Source organism: Colletotrichum fructicola (genome assembly GCF_000319635.2).
Source record: "Colletotrichum fructicola Nara gc5 chromosome Unknown KSG_Nara_v1_contig06, whole genome shotgun sequence".
In the NCBI taxonomy this organism is placed as follows: Eukaryota; Fungi; Ascomycota; class Sordariomycetes; order Glomerellales; family Glomerellaceae; genus Colletotrichum; species Colletotrichum fructicola.
This window is the reverse complement of record NW_027094056.1, coordinates 2,328,018-2,347,569: the sequence shown is the minus strand read 5'-3', so window position 1 is coordinate 2,347,569 and position 19,552 is coordinate 2,328,018. Positions and strand designations below refer to the sequence as shown.

Sequence of the window (19,552 nt, the reverse complement as noted above, 5' to 3'; positions counted from 1 at the left end):
CCCGTAGTGTCCGCAAAGCCCGCAGTGCCGCGTCGGCCGGGCGAGCTCCCACCTCTCTCACACCTTTTTTTTTTTTTTTTTTTTTTTTTTTTTCCTCGTCCTGCTTTTCAGTCCCGCAGATGGAGTGTTGTAGATGCACCTCAGGAAGAGCAGAGTGTGAGAGAAACAGCTGGTGGTGGTGAGGTGCTAAGTGGTCACGGTAACAATGGATGGAATCCATCGCAGCAAGCAGTAGCGTTCCTGCTGCTCCGGGAGGGAAAATATCCCAGATGGGACGGAGGATGATGCAATGCGAAAGTCACTGGCTGTCACTCGTTCGCGATCAACCCGCCTCCGCGCTGCAAGATGGTTATGCCAGGTACATCGGGGATACGCAGCGACGACGGTCGTGGAGTGGCCGCCCGCCCGGATGGCCCGGGGACTAGCAAGACTCCACGTCCGACCTTGGACTTTTAGGGGAGGTGGTTGTACAGCGCTAATACTGAGGGCAGGTAGGTGAAGTGCGCATCCCATCCCCATGATCCATCCCGCCCATCCCTTAGTTGTCTCGCCGAACAGATCAAATTTGACTTGACAAGCACGACGTGCCCGCCAACCCGCCCAGAAACCGCCATGAACCCTGGCAAATCGCCTGCAGCACGCAGCTTGCAGAGCGCTAGCGTGTAGGGTAGTCGGACTGGCGGTCGCTCCCAGAGTCCCCAAGTCACCGCTCTGAGTCTGCAGTGCGGTCTGAGGTGGATGACGGATGTGCGCAATTGGTAATCAACCCACGACCCTGTCCTGTCATGGGGGCGCCGGGGGGAGGGGAGGGATGCGATTGCGCCGTGAGAAGTGCCTCATTTTCGCTACCACGGTGACAGCAGAACACCACCAAGTCAAACCAGGATCTTGCTATGGCTGGACCCTTCTGAGCTCGCTTGAGTCGCTGGAGATCCCAAGGCTTTTTGTTCTAGTCTGGCTCGAGGTGGAAACTGGATGTGCTCGTCTACAACATCGTATCGCTTGGGGGGGACGGAACGCCTTGATTTCGATAATGCCATGGATACCGACGGGAGTATATCTGTCTTTTCCCGTCGCAATAAACTAGCATCGGGCTCCAGAGATTCCCATGCTACCTTACCTTACTTTCCACGACCCTTCTCTTGCCTTTTCCTGGATTCACGCCTAGATCCCTTGCCTTTCAAACTGTCGCAGCCACTTGATAATGTGAGTTGTGCATGAGAAACAAGAAAAGAAAGGCAAAGCGACATCCGGTGGTCTTGGTCTTCGTCTGTACCGCGCAGTATGTATGTACAGTACCTTGCCCTCTGCACCCCAGTCGTCGAGCTGTCCCGACCAATCACCGCCGCCAAATCTCCGGCTTCTTCATCTCGCCGCAACGATCCCTGTCGGTCGCCTACAACCTTGCTACTCAGCTGCTTTATAATCAAGCACCACGGATTTCTGCTTCTGCCTCTGCCTCTGCTTGCTGAGCTGGTGACGGACAATGGCTCATCGGCAGCTTCAAGCAAAACGCTAGGAGCGAAGCAACACCGGACCAAACCAGCACTGAGCGGACCGTGGCCGTGGCCCCGAGCTTGCAATGCAAGGTCTTACTGTTAAAACCAATCAACGCAGTCCGGCGCATCGTCTCGTCAGTCAATACCCACCCCCGACGTATCGCAAGCCGACGATGAGGAGAGTAACATGACATGGAACAATCACTGCCTCCTCCGTTTTGCCTAACGGTTGAGCGACATTCTGCCCAACTACCGTTGTTGGACCAGTGGTTGCTCACATCAGCACTTTTCCATGTTCCTGCTCGTTGCGGCAAGTCAGCGGAAAGGAATACAAGCCAGGTACATCCTATGTGCTTACTGCTATCTCCGGAGAACATCATCAACGCGCTAACCCAGCCGATCCGGATCCGAACCAAAAACCAATTCAAATATCTGCGACAAGACCGCCCCGAGGACTCAGGACCAAGGTGCAGGAGCGGATTTCTACTAAGCGCACCGAAGCCGCCCTCGCATCGTAGGTGTATGAATGCGTTTCTGCAAGCGGCGATGCGTTGCCCTGCATCCTGCTCCTGGGTCTCGGCTGCCGTGGTCTGCATTGCACAACCTTTACCTATCTTTCTCCCTTTCCGGCCGCCGAATAATTCAAAGATGGATGCAAGAGCCTTTTAGGCACGGAGAGCACAAGAGTATGCATGCACGCGATCAATTGGCGGATGGATTAGCATAGCCTAACCTCTGCTTACTGACCCAGCCCAACCGTGTGCTACATAGCAACAACATTACATACTGCCCACCACGAGGCAGATCTCTCCTCTAGTACGCCGTACTGCTGCAAACCAGAGCGACAACTACAACACTGCCGACTGGCACCTTGGGACGGGGTTCCCTTTTCATTCCTCCTCGTCCCAGGCGAATCCCGACCTCTAGGCGGCAACTTGTCGAACCTGACCGTCGCAGTGGCCCGCGGCGAGCCAGCGGTCCGGGATACACCCAAACCCAGCTGTTGCGTTACAGTTGTCCACTCCTGCGTTGCACGCCGTGCTGCTTGCTGATCTGAAGATTGAGGCTGAGCCTCGAACCGTGTTTATTACGGGAAGCAATCGTCGTCATCCTGACCCCCTTCCAATGCCCATCCATCGTCCGTCCCAACCCATATGGCCCTTACACACGCAGGAAAGGGGGGGAGGAATGGTTCCAGACGCAAGACGCAGGCGCACACGCGGGCCCTCGCTGGGCCTCGCCAAACATTGGAGAAGCTGGTGTTAAATAACGACCCATACTTGGCCCCCCCAAAGGAGAAATTGGCCAAGCATGTGTCAGCCAGGGGAACCCGCGAGAGGTGAGCGAGTCTTTTCCCACCCCAGAGTCGCAAAGTGGCACCCAAGTCTTGTCTTGATGACTGGCGGAGCACGAAACCCGGCGCCTTTTGATGAGCCACCGATGGCCGATGGCCAACTCCAGCCTCTCTCTTCGCAACTTCTCGCTGTGGACTCCGCTCCGTTTCTTGAAATTCGATTGAACCTCAAATAGCAAGCGACCAAGAGGCTCCATCCGTTGGCCCTTGATGGTTCCAAGTGGGAAAGAGAAACGGGTCTCAGGGTTGCATCGTACCCACGGCGCCCGGACAAGATCGCGAATCTTTGCGCCTGTGCCACTAGGGCCTGTTGGGCGTGCGGGATTGAGATGCGCGGTCGACCAAGCCGGTTCCTCACCTGAGCCAAGCTTTCTTTGGTCTGCTGTGTCAAGTTACAGAAGCAACGCTCACGGCCAGACCACCTCCTCTACCGGCGCAATGGGAGGGGGGAAACAGCTTGGGGCCGTGTGAGGCTGCAGCATAATAGCATAACAAGACATAAAAAGTCAGACACACAATCGCATTGCAACATCTGCTTGTAATCCTCCGTTGGCGCAATCTGAGCAATCTGATTCTGAGGCTGAAAGAGATGGCAAAGCGACCCGCGATGAGGCGATCCTATCCAGATCCCCCCTCCCTCCCCCCCTCCACTCAACCGTCCTAGCCACACGGGAAGGGCAGCTTGAAACAAATCTACAGCCGCTACTCTGTACAATACACACTCAGTCAGTCACTCAGCGCACCTCGGCAGGGCCAACCTTCCCTCCTCACGCTTGCTCTTGGCAGCCACTTCTGGGATGACCTTTGCTCACAGATCTGTCCGTGTTCTCCTTTTGCGACGGGAAAAGAAGAGCAATGCTTGAATGAACTGCTCACCGCAACCAGGGGCCACCGTCGTCGTCGGCCTCGGCAACGGTTGTCATCGTCTAGGGGTGTCCCCTGCGTTCTTCTTTTCTTCCTTTCCAATCACTGGGGCGTAGGTACGGTCACTGCGCCGTAAAAAACCACCCGACCTTGTTGCCCCCAGGCCCAGGGTCATGCCAAACCCGGGCCGGCCAGCATTGCCAGCAGGTTAGCTCCAAATCTCCCCTCTGCCCATCAACACGCAGTCTGGCCATTCAGTCGAGTCCATCTGCGAGGGAGGCTCCACCGTAGGAGTCGTCAAGCCTCCGAGTCAAGGGGCGCCCACTGGCAATCAGCGTGCTACTACATCGCAATTGGACTATGGAGGAATAGTGGAGGGAAATGCGGACGGGCATTCGGGGCTTACGACATGCCCATTCGGAGGTAGGACGGGGAATGGCGGGCCTTTGCAGGGGATGCAGCCAGCTTTTCTTGCAGCTCTTCTGGCGAGTTTGCGGCATGCTTCCACGGCGCATACGGAGCTCATTGCGCGCCGAGGACGAAGAGGAGGGTGGGGGATGAGGAGAGATTAGACCTCACACGCCGAGCCCTTCATCGCTGCAGGCCTTCCATGAGATCCATGAGGAACGACGCACAAAACGGACGGCACGCGACAGACCAGATGCCAAACATATGACAGGTGGCTCTTACTGATGGCGGTTGCTCTGCTTGTCTACTCTGCTTCCTGGGCTCTCGCTCTGGAATTCTTCCAAGTCGCGTCTTGTTACACGAAATTTGCGCCGGGGATTTCGTGCGACTCAGACTCAAACGCGGAACCAATCTGACCCAACGCTCACATTCCTCCACGCCCGCCAGATTGGTTGGTCTCATCCAATCCAGAGGGCAACTCGAACTTAGCCATGCCCCTCCCGCAAGAAACAGACGGAGGACACCGGATGGGAGGCGGGAAGGCAGGATGTGGCCCTGAGTTGGGGAGCCCACGCCACTGGCTTGCCCTACGCTCGCCGATGGTGCAGAGAGAGAAGTATGCCCATCCCCAAACCTGAGGTCTTCGAAGTAGCAGGAGGTTGGGCTGGGCGGCTTACACGGGACACACGGGTCGAATTAACCTTCTGGGATGATCGCTTTGATCGCGGCCCAAGGTCCTGGAACAGGTTCATCGATGCACCTCTGACCCGGACCGCCGTTTCTGCGAAAGGGTTCCTTGAGCAAAAATTTGGTCCGATGACAAACTCGGCGTGGCTTTGGGAGTGTCCCGAGCGCCTGGGCAAGTCTGGGCCAGCGCAGTCTCCAGGCCGTGACCTTCCATCATCATGTGCAGCAAGAGGGCGGAGACAAGGGACGAGAACTACGCCGTAGACAAACTCCCAGGCCATCCATACTTTCCCAGAGCCGCCCAGGGAAGTCCCAAACTGCGCCGTCATGCACTGCGACCACCGTGACCACGATGTCCCCTATTCCGGACACCTTCCGACCCCTGAAACCGAAAATCTGAAGAGCATCGGTCTCCAACGGTTCGCGGCTGCTGGCAATCGTCGGGCATCTTCTCTTGGCCGCGTGCCTTTTGGAGGGGGACCGGGAGTATGGAAAGCTCAGCAGCCCGCTTCCGTTCGTGCCGTCCTTTCTCTGCGGTCATGGTCCTCGATTTGTATCAGATCTCCGAGATTTTGGCATCCGTCGCCGGTGGTTCCGTAGTCGCATTTCGCATGCCGAGATGACTCCGCCGTTGCGGACACCGAAAGGGCCAGCCAAATCTGTTCGTCTGACAACGACATGCCGAGTCGAGTCATCACCGTTGGCAAATTTCCTTACCGGTAGACATATATCAAGCCAGCGTGCATGGAGCAGGCGGCGCTTGCCTTCTTACAACGGCTTGATGCCTGCTGGCAGGTGTCAGGCGCAGTTGTCGTTCATTTGGGGGAATGTTGTAATCGCCTTTTGGAGGAGCATCCATGTCGCATCTCACCACATGTTGAAACGCGCTGAGGCTGCCACAAAGAGACCACCTGCGAATTCCATAGGAATGTTTCTCTTCGCCATTCAACGACCTGTCATGCTTTCAATCAATTACTACGCCACCGAGTTCTCCCCAGAAACCCAATGCCCATCGGAATTCTATTTGCGCCATATCAAAGAAAGGCTCCTGCTCGTAACAGTGTGATGACATAAGCAAGGGCGAGAAGATGGGAAAGCGCGCGGGCTTAAGTGGTTCCCCACTAAAATGGTCCGCCATTTGGCGACCGACGCGAAAACGGCCTCCTACGCGTCGGACCTTACACCGACGTCCTATTCCATCTGCACCGGCTTCATGCGCAATCATGTGACTGAGCTCATCAACATCGTCGCATTATACACCGTACACCTCGTCTGTCTCGTTCTGAAATCATCAGTGGTTCCCGCAGCGTTGTGCTTATCTGTCTGTCGGTGTAACCTCCGATATGGCACGTCCCAAGGGAAGCAGCGGCCAGGCTGCCGGCGCAACAAACGGTAACCGAGATATTAGGAGTTTCTTCGGTGCGAGACCAGCTGTCAAGAAGACACAAAACACCTTGACTTCGTCACAAGAGACCGGGGCCACCGGTGCTTCTTCTGCATCCCCGGCCTCGTCCCCAGGCGCTGAACTTCCGCCGACCGCATTATCCAGCACTCAAGTTCGAGATGTGAAGCAGGCGCCATCGCCAAGGCAGACGCAAGGCAAACGCAAACGGGCGTCCATGGTCCAGGACGAGAATTCGAAGCCGCCAGCTGATCACTCGGGCGATTCAATCACGGTCAGCGTGTCACCGCCCCAGCCTGCTCCAAAAGCGTCAGCAGCAGCCAGTCTTCACACTTCGACTTCATTATCTGAAATTCGCACCACATCCTCACTCTTCCCACCGCAGAAGTCCTCGCTTCGCACACCCGGACGTAGGAGTTCGGGAACAAAGGACTCGAATATGCCGCCCTCCGGACGGGCCACTGGCTCGGCGCGGAAAGTCCGGTTCAGTTCTGCGCCCTCCACGCCAGGTCAGTCTTCTGACGTTGAGGCGACGACACCAAAACGACTATTATTTTCGGGAAGCAAAAAGCCTACAAGCGTGAGCCCACCTGAGGCACTTGCTGCCGACCTACCTTCGTTATCATCTTTGAAGAGGAACGACCTGCTCGGCACGCCCAGACGCGGCCAGACAGGACAGGCGGCAGGCAACGACACTCCTAGCAGCCTCCCATCGTTGCCTGACCTTCCCAGCTCTCCAAGTGAGCCAGTTTCCCCGTCGACAGCAAGAAAGCGTACTGCCCTGGACAGGGACGCAGTGATCAAGGGCTCAGATGACGAGGATGACGATGACTCGTTCTCGGACTGTTCTCTGCCAGATCTCGACATGTTGGGCCCGAGGAAACCAGGGGCAGATCCATGCGGCACGCCGCGCGCCAAAAGGAGGGCGATTATGGTTCACAAGTCGCCTTTGACAATTCAGCCGAAGCATAAGTTTGACTTCAAGACGTTGGATGCACACTCAAGAAGACACGACGTCAAGTTCGACAGCCCCAAGCGGGCGCCAAAGGTTGAGGTCAAGGACGAGATCATGGTGGACGCGAGCCCTAGCAAGTCTCGCCAGAAGCTGATTGAGATCGCCGGCGTCAAGACCGAGGAAGACGCAGACAAAGCGATGAAGGCGATGGAGCGAACCAACACATCGGGCTCCAAGACCAGATGGTACTTCTTCAAGGAGGTTGATGCTCAGACTCCTCTGCCCTTCCCAAAAAAGAGCGCCAAGGGGTCCTGGTCGTTCCTCGAAAAGGCAGGAACACGAGATCGACACATCATGTCTGGGATGCCTACCAGTCTGGCGGCGTCTATCGGCCTTCCTGATCAGCTCTACCTCTGGGTTCTGAACATGGTGAATGTCGAAAAGGTTGGCGTCCTGAGAGAGGAATACTGCAGGCTTGCCGCTGCCAACAAGAAACAAGTTAGACGTCTAATCACGCCTAAACAATTGTCAGAGGTTTTTCGTCAACTGGGTGCTGCGGATCATATAGGAGATGAAACGCTGCAGCCAGTTCGCGAAATTCGAGACATTTACGAAGAGCGAGATTGGAAACCTCTCCAGTCATGCCTGGAGTGGCTTCATAATATAGCTCGATATCTTCGGCATGATACCATCGCGTACGCAGTCAATATGCTTCTACGTATGGCGGCTGATAAGATGGTCATCGAGAACCCGGACGTGCTGATGGCACATCAACTTGCCTTGGCCGAACTGGTGGACAATGTTCAAGATGGCGTCTGGAACGAATTCGTAAGTGAGCCTCCTGAACACGGAGTTTACCATGTTAACATTGCATAGTGCACTGAGATTTGCTCAAGTCTCTATCATGGATTTGACAAGGCTTCACTGCGGATTCTCCCGCTCACATGCATGCCGGTCACCTCGTCAAAGCTACATGAGCTTCGAAGACGCTTGGCTGTCTCGTTCTTCCTCCGGGACGCCGCGCTTGCCGACCAGCACCCAGACACTACCATGTCCCTCCGCCTCGTCATCGCCCGGGTCAAGGACAGCGATTTCCAACTCAGCCGCAAGACCGACTACGCCGACCTCAAGGCGCAGGTCTTGCTCCTGGACATGGCGGTGGACGACGGCTCCTTCACTTCGAACAAGGATGACCGAGAACATGAGAAGAACTTCAACGCCGAGATAGATGACCTGGCTCAGCGTCTTAAAGCTATTTGGCGCGGCATCAATGACACGGGCGCGGCTAACTTGACTCGTACGGAGGCGAAGAGCGTACTTGAATGGGTCGGACAACGCCTGTCATACTCTGTTCGCACTAGGCCCCCACCAACACAGAGCATCTTTGGGGATCAGGGGCCATCTTCAGCCAAGAAGAGGAGACAGCAAGACTTTATGAAGAAGTTTGTGCACGGTCGTAAGAACAAAGAGGTCACGAAAGAAGAATCTTCGGACGCCGACGAGACGTTCGTGAGTGCATTAGGGTAATGATAATGCAATTGTAGTATAACGACAACTACCTAATACGCCAATGGTTGGCCACGATCATACAGCATCTAAGATACACCACAGGAAGGTTTCAAACAGGAGGCGTCAGGAGTCCTTCATGCAGCAATGGTTTATCCAGCCCAAGGAGGGGCTGAAGGGAGGGTTGCAGGGCGCATTTCGGAAAGGGGTTTGGTTACTTTAGTCGGTGAATCTGCGGTTGGGGTTCTTTCCAAACAGAGTCTGTCGCACGGCGGGCAAAGAGGTGTCCTGGAGAAGGTTTAGACGCTCCTCGAATGTGTTGTTGATTTCGATCTTTCCTTGTCCACCAATGATGAAGATTCCTCCGGCGCTGTTGATAGCGTTAGTGATGCTGTCAGATAAGATTCCACCACAATCGCGTGCGTATGTGACATACCTTTCCGCAGGCAGGGGCTCGGACTCGTCAATCTTGGCCGCGGTGTCCTTGCCAACCTCCTTCTTGTACTCCTTGGTCGCCTCCTCGATGGCCTTCTTGACGGCGTCATAGTCGGCTTTCCGCGCGCGGATCTGGACCTCGGGCTCGTTGAGGGCGTAGAGGCCCTCGAGGACGAGGTTCTTGAGGATGCCCTGGTACTTGGCCTTGTCCTTAGTGGCGGCGGCGAGCTTCTTGCGGGCATCCTCAAAGATGTCGTCGAGGAGCTCCTGGCGGGCGCCGAGGACCTTGAGACGGGTCTTGTTGGTGACGGTGGAGCGGGTGATCTGCAGCGACATCTGGGCCTGCTTGAACTTCTTCTCGTACTGGGTGTCGATGGCGTCCGTCTCCTGGCGGACGAGCTTGGACTTTTCGATTGCGAACTCCTCGTTGGCCTTGATCTCGATCTCGCGGGCCTTTTCCATCGCCTCCTGCTTGATGAAGGCCGTCATCTTGCGGAGCTCCTGACCGACCTATTTGGGGGTGAGCCATCGCATCAGCATTTGACCTTGATTGACGGATGCGTTCAGAGGGGGCGCTGTCGTTGGGCCATAGAGAGAGGACGAGGGGAGCTTACTTGGTCGTCGGTCAACGGTGCGTGCGACATGTTGGCGGTTTGGGGGGTGTTGAGCGACTTTCTTCGATTAGGTTATCGGGAACGAGGAGGAGAGGATGCGATTCGGGATCGCGGGAAGGTCGGGATGAAGCTGAAGAAGCCGTCGAGGTCGTGGGGGGAGGGCGGATGGGGTGCGGGATGGAGAAGGGTCGTGGGTTGGATGAAGCTGTTGTTGACGAGTGTCGATGCTCCAAGCCGCAGCAGCAAGCATCACTGGACGTTCGGCGCCGGCCCAGCTCCAAGCCCAGGACAGGAACCGCTACCGCTACCGCAGGCAGGCAGTAGGGAACAGCCACAGCTGGCGGACACCACGGGCACCTGTCTGACTGGCTCACAGCTGCTGCTGCACCAGTGGAACAGTTGCTCCACTTTGGATGCCACAGACCGAACTGGTCTGTGCGCGAGGTGCTCGCTCTGCTGCACCAGCCTCACTTCTCATCAGTCAGGGCCAGTGACATCACGCAGGGCCTTCTTGACTGGACACCTCTCTGAAGCAGCCCCCAAGGATGCCCAAGCATCACCAGCGATTAGATTAGCCGGCAGCCGGCGGTCAGCTGATGCCGGGCCGAAAAGCATCCGCACCGCCACATGCGCCCTCATGGACCTCAGTGACCTTGGGTCCTGACCTGAATAATGCAAGGCGGGAGGCGGGAGGGTCGTGGTGCGTTCTGCGCTGCGTTGCGGCGTTAGTGTACCTTGGGGCGCTCACTGGGGGTGTGGGTGCCTTTCCCCCCATTCGATTCGCAGCAAGCAAGCAAATCAATGGAGAGCCGGCATGCCCAGCACTATTTTGGCCAGACCTGACCGACGGGACAGCGGGCGGCCATTGCGTCGTGCATTGCCAACGTACGTCTGTCTGGTGTTTCGAGCTGAGCCATGATCTAACAAAGTGTTCACCGACTCCGGCCATGTGGAAGCTCCGTATTTTATAACGCGCATTAAAAGTACACGCAAACATCTTCAACAATCCTACCCCGTCTGGCGTTTCTGCGTCACTGACCGACCGAAACCGAGCAACGCGATCCGCCCCAGCACTACGTACAATCTCGCTGCAAGCTTGGTCTTGGCGGCTAAAGATCATCATTCGGCCGGGAGTGACCTTTTAGAAGTGGCGGGCTATTGGGCAACTTTGCAACCACCTCTGCGTCCCGCAACGGCTCATACTTTTGTCCCGTTTTCCTGAGCATTTCTCAACTACCCTCCTCCATCCGCAGAAGCGTCCGACCGCCCGAACCCCCCGACGTCGATTGCCATCCGGCCCCGGATCCAGCGAAGAGAGACACGGCACGAAAGCGCTAGCACAACAGGGAGGGCAAACGGTTGCGCGGATACAAGGGACAGCACAAGATAAATCCATGAGACCGACGGCCTTACGCCGCTGCTTCATTCTCGACCACCGCTGCCAGATGACCGACAGCTAGCTCTTGCGCGCGCAATGGGGTCCCTTGGCGGCATCTCCCCCGGGGGGACAATCGCCGTACGTCCACCTCCCCTTCATCTCACCTAGCCTGCATTCGTGACGGGCGACGCTAACACTTGAGCCTCTCTCCAGATCGGAATCATCGTCGGTCTCTTATCTACCAGCGTCCAGAGCCTCGGCCTGACGCTACAACGAAAATCGCACATCCTCGAGGATGAAAAGGGCCCGCATGAAATACGCAGGCCGCCCTACCGGAGGGGCAGGTGGCAGCTGGGAATGGGAATGTTCATCGCCGCAAACCTGCTCGGTAGCTCCGTCCAGATCTCGACCCTCCCTCTCCCCGTGCTGTCGACCCTTCAGGCCTCCGGCCTCGTCTTCAACTCGATATGCGCCACCCTGATACTCAACGAGCCCTTCACGCGCTGGTCCCTCTGGGGCACTATGCTCGTCTGCGCTGGTGCCGTGCTCATCGCCGTCTTTGGAGCCATCCCCTCTCCTGCGCACAACCTCCAGGAGTTGCTTGGCCTGCTCGGCCGCCGATCCTTCGTAATATGGATGATCATGCAGGCTTTGCTTGTCCTCTCCATCGCCATCACCATCGACTGCCTCGACGCCTTCACGAGCCTCTCGACCAATTCGCGATTCCGTTTTGTCCGTGGCCTGTCGTACGGCTGTATAAGCGGCATCGTGTCCGCGCACTCTCTGCTAGTCGCCAAGTCCGCGGTCGAGCTCATCATTAAGACGATCGCTGACGGCGACAATCAGTTCATTCACTGGCAGGCCTGGGTGCTGGTTCTTGCGCTGGTCACCCTGGCCCTGAGCCAGCTCTACTACCTCCACCGCGGCCTAAAGCTTGTGTCGACGTCGGTCTTGTATCCAATGGTCTTTTGCATCTATAACATCATTGCCATTTTGGATGGTTTGATCTACTTCAACCAGACCGACCTTATCAGCCCCCTCCGCGGTGGAGTCATTGCTCTAGGCACCGCCATCCTACTATCAGGCGTGCTGGCGCTATCATGGCGCCTTAGCGACGAACAACATACACCGGGAGTAGGCCAGTCTTCCCTGGCGCCCGGCTTGGGTCTCGTGGAGGACACCGAAGACGAGGAGGAGTCTCTCCTTGGCGGCGACGACTTGTACAGCCTTCACGAAGAGGACGACCCTCTACCCGTAACATACTCAACATTTAACGTAGGGAGCGGGGAGACAACCCCCCTTACGCCTAGCCGTCCAAAGAAGGGCAGGAGATGGCAAGAACGTGCCGAGATCTGGGGCGAGCTCGAGGATCGCGATACGTCAAGCCCGCCCATCTCGCGCAGGCGATCAAGCACGATGCCCGACATCACCGAGTCGACTTCCCTCCTCGGCCACTGCCGCACAAGCGGCACCCAACCCCAAACATCCTCTTCAGCAGAGGCGGGCCCCAGTAGCGAGTCCCCTTCGCAGCGTCGACCCGCAGGCCGCAGGCGGCGCAAGTCGACCGGGTTCCCGGGCTTCACGGCTCGCCGCCGCCGCAAGAGCCAGAGCAGCCAACCGTCCCTGCAGGAGGCGCTTGGGGGTATCTGGAAACTCAAGTGGTGGCGGGGGTCCGGCGGAGGAGACGAGGGTGCCCCGCCGAGCAGCAGCGGGAGCTGGCCCGCGTTCTTCCGCGACGAGGCGAGGCCGGAGAGCAGTAGTAGTGCTCACGGGCCACGGAGGGGAAATGGAGGCGGCGGTGACGACCGGGCCCAACAGCATGATAGGGGGCGGGGCGGCGGCGGCGGCCGGACCAGTGATGATTTGCCTGTATGAGTATTGGAAAGCCACTTTGTCACGTCATTATTCACTTTATCCTTTTTTTACTTCCTTCATTTTCTTTTCTTCATGCTTCATGCGAAATGTTGGCTGCCTCCTCCTATTTCTCCTCCTGGCAGGTTGCCCCTTTTTCTCATCGCATGCCTCCCTCCGACGTAATTCCCATGTGTACATTTTGGTGTGTGTGTGTGTGAGCGTGAGGCTGGCATGATGAGATTGGGTGACGGGTGGGCGTTTGTCCCTCAGTTGTTTCATCTAGAGTATATACACACGTGGGTTTCGGGGTATATCGTAGGATAGGGTACCTGACCCACGTTCCGAGCTCCCTTGGCGAGACGGACTTTTCGACAGTATGATATTTATTGACCATTCTTTTCAAAAGAAGAAAGAAATGCGAAGCTTTGGCGAGGACTTTTTGTCTGTGAACTGTGCGATGTATGTGGTTGCTGTAGAGCTCATCATTCGAAGTCTCTCGCACGCTAGCCATTCTTCGCCATTTTCGATTCAAGCCTATGAGCAACGTGTATCTCTGCACCAAAGACCCCGTGGGATCTCTGTTTCTTTCAGGATCTAAGAGACAAATCCCTGTGGTTAATTTCGTTATTGCAATAATAGACGTCCTCGATTAAAGGTACTCATAGGGAAAACGGGAAGGATATGCTGCCTGGCAGTACATGAGATAGTCCGGAGAATATCAACATGGCGCATTGGGTGCTGCTGGCACATGCCACTCGGAGAGGAGGCCTTCATCGTGGATGAGACGGTATGGCTGTCTCTGCGGCCAGGACTTCCTCTTCCTAAAGAGCTTGTAGTTCAGCCAGGCAAATCCTTCCGCCGAGATGACCCGGACGCAGCCTTCCATCCCCCAGCGCGACATTCCCAGTCCCGCTTGATCTTAGGGTCACTTCACTACCCAGGACATTCAGCCGCTTGCTAGTAATTCCCAAGGGATGTCTTCTCATCCTTCTCGTTGTCCAGGTTCTTACATACGATTGCTCAGGCTACAACCTGTGAGTTGTTCTTGAATGAAACCAGCAAGGCAGATGAGCTCGCTTGGCCTCTTGGCTTCCTTGGCGCCTTTTCTCTAAGATCTGCGTGAAAGCATGCTATCTGGATCTCGACCGTGGTCAAATTGGCGAGCTTGGCAAGGGCTTTGACGATGACATCTTGTGGCGTCAGACCGGCTTCCCTTTCATGATCATGGCTCGGATCACTCGAGGACAGGGTGCTTCTCAGCAGGGGGACTTCGCCGTTGACAAAAGGGTCCATCACTGGAGCCTGGATATGGAACGCGTCGAGCTCCCTTCTTCTACCGACAGGTTTCGGTGGTTATGGTTCTGTGGAGGACGATTCGCCATCCATCCATTCTGATTTCTATAACTAAACACAAGGCAAACTTCTCTCGCAATTGACGAAATTCGCTCTTAGCACGAGGGTGGTCGAGGGGTGTTTCTGTACACACAAATGTTCACTTAGAGATAGAATGGTTTACAAAGTTGAATCTCGACTCGATTCAATTTTACTCCACGACAAATAACCGACGACTTTACAACTCAAAAGTGGGATCAAACACCGCCAGAAGTTAAGAAAGTTCCAAGCCTTCACTCCCTACACCAGGCTCTGAGAGAGGTTCACAGCCCATCAGCGTTCTACGTGCGGCTCCCAATCTATCAATAACATAGTTCGCACTAGCAAAAAGACATGACAACGTCTCGCGGAAAGTGTATGTGACGGCATGCCAAGTACGGTAAGTTCGGCACAACGGAGACCATCGGGCTGACTCGTTAGCATCGGCCGTGTTGACGGTGACACGGAAGAGCTGAAGTCATCGGGGGTTCGTGCGTATACGTGCATATATTTCGGATGGTGGTGGGTTGCACTCTCTTCGGACATATTTGGCGGCTACGGGCATGTGGGAGGAAGGAGGCGGACCATAGTCGGTGGCGCCGCAGACTCAGCGGGTTGAAGGTTACGTCGTTTTTTCTTATTCTTTGACGGCTGGCTATTCTGAGGTAATGGAGATGATCGACATGTGCAACATGTGTCTGGCGGAGAGATGCAACGCGATTCCGTCATTATGAAGAAGAGTATGGGTAGAGGAGTCCAGTCGACAGCGCCCTTGATGCCGATGGAAGAAAATACTGTCACCTCGACGGAGAACGGCAACTGGCCAACTTCGCAGACCATAACAATTCATCAAAATACAACGTCCCTCTTCTTCCACATCATCCTCGAGATCGTCATCCAATCTACCCGAACCATCCATCTCGTCAATCTCCCGTCGTCGTTGTTTATGCGGGGGGTGGAGGTGGCCCAGATCGTTTATATCTCACGCACCGACGACAGGGCCCTCCGCCCGCTTCCATTGGCCAGACTCCTCATCATGAACCCGCTTAGGTTTACTTGGCACGTCTACCCCAGACGCTGTTCGTTCTATTTCGAGCGCCTATCAGTTTACATCTTGCCAACGACCTCTTGGATTTTGGTCTTGATTCGTTTATCTGGGCCTCTGGGGGCCTGTGGCAATAGATTGGGGACTTCTTGGCTCTCTTAGCTCTTCACGTCAACGTCGTCGCAGGTAAACATGCTGTAGAGTGACCCAAATGGATCGGAGATTGTGTATATATGCACTCTTCTCCCCTGGGAGGATTCTGTGTAAAGAGCTCCTGAACACACTCGACTCTGGCCGAGTCGCTCACGGCTCAAATTGCATCGAATCACACACATATTCACATCACGGCGCATAGGAACGCAATGTATAGAAACAGGATTGACTTCCAGGGCAAGTTCCCCCCTTCTTACAGAACAGAGATAATCAACACTAAAAATCTATATATGATGTCCACACAAAAAAAGGGGTCTGAGAGAGGTAGGTTTGGAGAGAGGAAGAGACAAGTGGCCGTCACACAAAACAGACTTTCGCTCGAATATCTCCGTCCAGGTTTCGTTCCATACGTCAAGAGTCGTAGCCGTGTCCCTCGAATTAGGGACTGGCTCAGAGGATGCCAAAAAGGGGGGAGAAGGTTTGATTTCTTTTTGCCTGTCCACGTTGTCTAAGAAGGCGGGTTGAACATTAAGACCAATCAATGGCCGCGGGCGCGGAGCGGTAAGGCGATTTCAATTCAATCTTCCCCATCCGAAAAAGACAGAAAAAAAGGGGGTCGCGGTTTTGCTCTGCTTCCAAGTTTCCACAGCAAAAAAGTCGTCCAAGGAGAGACAAGAAATTCGGTTCCGATTCATTTGGCCTGCGGCTGTGCCCCAAAGGCAGAAGAAGGGGGACCCATGGAAGGCGCCCCTTAGAATCCACGGTAGCCTGCCTTCTCGTCGATGTGGCGATAGCGCTCGCGCTCCTTGCGGTCCTTGAGGAGCATGGCGGTGCAGACGACGAGGAGGGCGTCGATGCCGACCATGCCGAACACGGCGGTGAAAATGTTGTCGACGAAGACGTTGGCGAAACTCGTGATCGGGGCGGCGCAGCCCTTCTGGAGTGCGGCGGCGGCAGGGCTAGGGCACTGAACATCGGTGACGAAGGCAGGAGACGTGCTGTTGAAGTATCCGCAGCATTGGAACTAGCCAGTGTTAGTCCGCATTCTTTTGCTATGCAGTCGACGAGGGCACTTACAGCAGTCTGCATGAGTTCTTGGACGCTAGGGTCGGCGGCAATCCAGAGCTTGCCAAAGTCGGCCTTGGTGGTGAGAGTCGTGACCCAAAGGTAGGTTCCGAGGACCAGACTGAAGAGGCCGCAGAAGGTGACGAGATAGCCCGAGAGCTTGAGCCATCCACGGGCGGGAGTGATCATACCCGGGATGGTCATGAGGAAAGTGACGAAGATGAAGACGGCGTTGACGACACCAGCTGCTTATTGTTAGTGCTTCATGTTCCCACGATATGCCCATCGCCGAACCATCGCATTGGCGCTCGAGTACGTACCGGTCAGAGGGAATTGCTTCGTGAGCAACTTGGTGGCGGCCTCGACGCCCTCTTTCGGCGCTTCGTTCACGGTGTTTTGGTTGATGAGGGAGTAACCGAGGAGAATGGCTCCGGTGATGACGAAGACTGCGTCGGCGGCCACGTAGGCCAGCAGCACCTTGTTCGCCATGGCGGTTTGCTGTCGTGATAATGAGCAGCCACGAGACCCGAGAGAGATGTCGCCCGGAGAGACTTGGCTGCCCCTCAACCGTTCCAGATAATCCTCCTCTTAGATTGTCCTCCTCTTTCGAATAGATTTAAGATTTTTCGAGGTTTTTTGGTTGACGACCGGCGTCTTTGTTTACGGACTCAAAAGTCGTATGCGGGTTCGTCGGGGTCGGTGTCGTGGGTAGAGGACTGTCTTCGACCAGCAAAAATACACGAAACCTCCACGACCCAGCGGGGGACGATCGCAACGGTAAAATAAAAAGGTATAGAAAGAGAGAAGGTGACGAACCGAAGGTATCGCCAAAGAAGTGAATAAGGTCGGATTGAACGATTGTACAAGAAGATGAGTATGGCCAAAGGTCGCTCTCCAAAAGGAACCCAGCTTCGCGTAGGACTGGGAGGAGAAGAAGGGGAGCGAAGGAGTAGAGGCGCAACTGGAAGTCTGAGGAGGTGGAACGGGAGAGCGGCCGGTATCCACACTGCTGTCTCGGACGAGACTGAGACCTGAGAGACTTGAGCTGGCCAGGGAGACCCCAGAGAAGAATCGCCAGATTCTTGGTGGCAGGAGAGGGGCCCGTATCGAGAAGGGAAGTCAAGAGAGTGGACGAGAGCCAGTGAGAGGGCGACCAGGGGTGGGCGGCTCTTGGGTTGTCTTGGTGGTGGTCTTGGTCAATGGTGGCAGCGTCCGGTGGGTTACGTATTGGGGCGCGGCGGCAGGGACCCCTCTCGACTTTTCGGTGGCTCGAACAGCAGATGGGAGAATGAGAAACGCACCAGAAACAGCTGGGGACCAGCCCACCGGTGTCACACTGTGTCTAGCGCGCTGGAAAAGGGGAAGAAAGGGACGAAAGGATAGTGCGAAAAGAGACTGCCAGAGGGGGGGGACGGACTGTGGACGAGGAAAGGGAGGTCGTGATGATTCGAATTCCCTGACGAGACGTGTTTCAGGGCCGAGGGGCGCCCTCATGCAGGCGGTACAGGCACGCGCCAGTGCAAGAGCCGTGCAGCCACCGATCCGGGGCTTGTGGCCAATCATGACGCTCAAAATGTCCAAGAGTCGCCTGATTGGGGTGGTCGTCCGTTTGGCCCCGTTGCTTAGGGCTGCTGCTGGCTGGCTTGGGCCTGCCGCAAGGAACCCGCTGACCTAAGGCCATGAAAGTCACTTTTCAATGCAAATCAGCACAAACGATACATCCTCCTGGTCCCAAGCACTGCCTTATGTAAGGTCTGCTTCCCACTTCACGTGGTAAAGCATGGCTGATCCCTGCTACACCGGGGCTTACTTCAGCGGGAGCGACGATTACAAGGGAACCAAACGCGAACTGCACTGCTGAGTCTGAACGGACGACGGACTTACATCATCGTCTCTGGAGCAAAAGAGAAACAGGAGACGACCAGCCAGCAGAGCCTCCCTCTTCTCTCCTCGAAGCCGTGCACCCTTAGCACGTCGAATATGCGCTGCACGGCATTACGGCACTTGCAGAGGAACCGTACGCGACATCAGCCAGCGAGACATGTCGCAACCGCTCGCCAAAATACCACTCTACACGCGCGTTCATTCTCCCTCCCTCCCGTTCATCGGTCAATTTTTCCCCCTTCACGCTTCACAAAACCACGGCTTCCTCCGAGCTCTAGCGCCCGGTGCCTCTCTCTCGTACGAATGACCCCGGAACAACTCTACGGATTGAGGCGAGGTTGTTAATTGATTTGCCCCTCATGGCACCATCTCGCCCAACCATGTCGCTGTTCTTCAGCGGCGGTGGCACGACATTACCGCCCGCCTACGTCCAATTTCCATACTCTTGGCTCCCCTGGCGAACCATGCTTAAAATGCTGGACACTTGCTACAGGCCGTCTCCACTACCTTACTCCGATCAAGGTGTGTGCCGGAGATGGGCGACTAAAAAAGGCGCTGTGGGCTCAGCCTGTGGGCTGCGGTTGCGGTGGTGCTCGGGAACGACGCCAGGGATCAGGGCCGTTAGTGCCATCTCGGGCCCTCTTCTCTTTTTCTGCTGTCTCTCTTCATTTCGTCCGTCCGCTGCCCCGACTGCGCCGCTGAAGGTCCAGAGCCTCAACATGAGGAATGTGATTTTCATACACGAATTGCTTCCAGGTTTGTTTGGACGCCCAGACCTGTCATTCTCGCTTCTCGCTTCTGCTCCTTGCATCTCATCGCGTTGTCGTCTCCTCGCAGCCGCAGAAAACCCTCCAAGTGGGCATTAAATGCACAGCCGTTGACGCGCCTGAAGGCCCTGCATCACGTTTCGCCCAACTTGCGCTCCCGTTCCCGTTCCGTTGCGTGTGTCGATTCATGGGATCATGAGAAACGAGAGCGCGAGCCTCGGGAAACACCCAACTCCACCGGCAACTCAATGCCGTGCGCGGATAGGGCTACATTGCATCTTGCGGCTCATCTTCTTCGACTCTTGGTCTGT

General features: G+C 55.9%; 4 protein-coding genes across 4 annotated transcripts; 2 read left to right on the top strand and 2 right to left on the bottom strand.

The window, feature by feature from the left end:
- Positions 1 to 6,155: 6,155 nt before the first annotated feature.
- On the top strand, positions 6,156 to 8,696 carry CGGC5_v010931 (uncharacterized protein; the record flags this gene model as incomplete). The annotated part of the gene is made up of 2 exons (XM_032019869.2): positions 6,156 to 7,997; positions 8,046 to 8,696. The coding sequence occupies 2 exons, from the start codon at positions 6,156 to 6,158 to the stop codon at positions 8,694 to 8,696; spliced, it is 2,493 nt and encodes an 830-aa protein (XP_031892737.2).
- A 198-nt stretch (positions 8,697 to 8,894) lies between these two features.
- On the bottom strand, positions 8,895 to 9,754 carry vma-4 (V-type proton ATPase subunit E; the record flags this gene model as incomplete). The annotated part of the gene is made up of 3 exons (XM_032019880.1): positions 8,895 to 9,045; positions 9,112 to 9,620; positions 9,725 to 9,754. The coding sequence occupies 3 exons, from the start codon at positions 9,752 to 9,754 to the stop codon at positions 8,895 to 8,897; spliced, it is 690 nt and encodes a 229-aa protein (XP_031892736.1).
- A 1,444-nt stretch (positions 9,755 to 11,198) lies between these two features.
- Positions 11,199 to 12,977, top strand: CGGC5_v010929 (putative magnesium transporter NIPA8; the record flags this gene model as incomplete). The annotated part of the gene is made up of 2 exons (XM_032019892.1): positions 11,199 to 11,240; positions 11,316 to 12,977. 2 exons carry the CDS (start codon positions 11,199 to 11,201, stop codon positions 12,975 to 12,977), a joined length of 1,704 nt encoding a protein of 567 aa, XP_031892450.1.
- A 3,299-nt stretch (positions 12,978 to 16,276) lies between these two features.
- CGGC5_v010928 (uncharacterized protein) lies at positions 16,277 to 17,079 on the bottom strand (the record flags this gene model as incomplete). Its single annotated transcript, XM_032019903.1, has 3 exons — positions 16,277 to 16,549; positions 16,603 to 16,835; positions 16,911 to 17,079. The coding sequence occupies 3 exons, from the start codon at positions 17,077 to 17,079 to the stop codon at positions 16,277 to 16,279; spliced, it is 675 nt and encodes a 224-aa protein (XP_031892451.1).
- Positions 17,080 to 19,552: the final 2,473 nt, after the last annotated feature.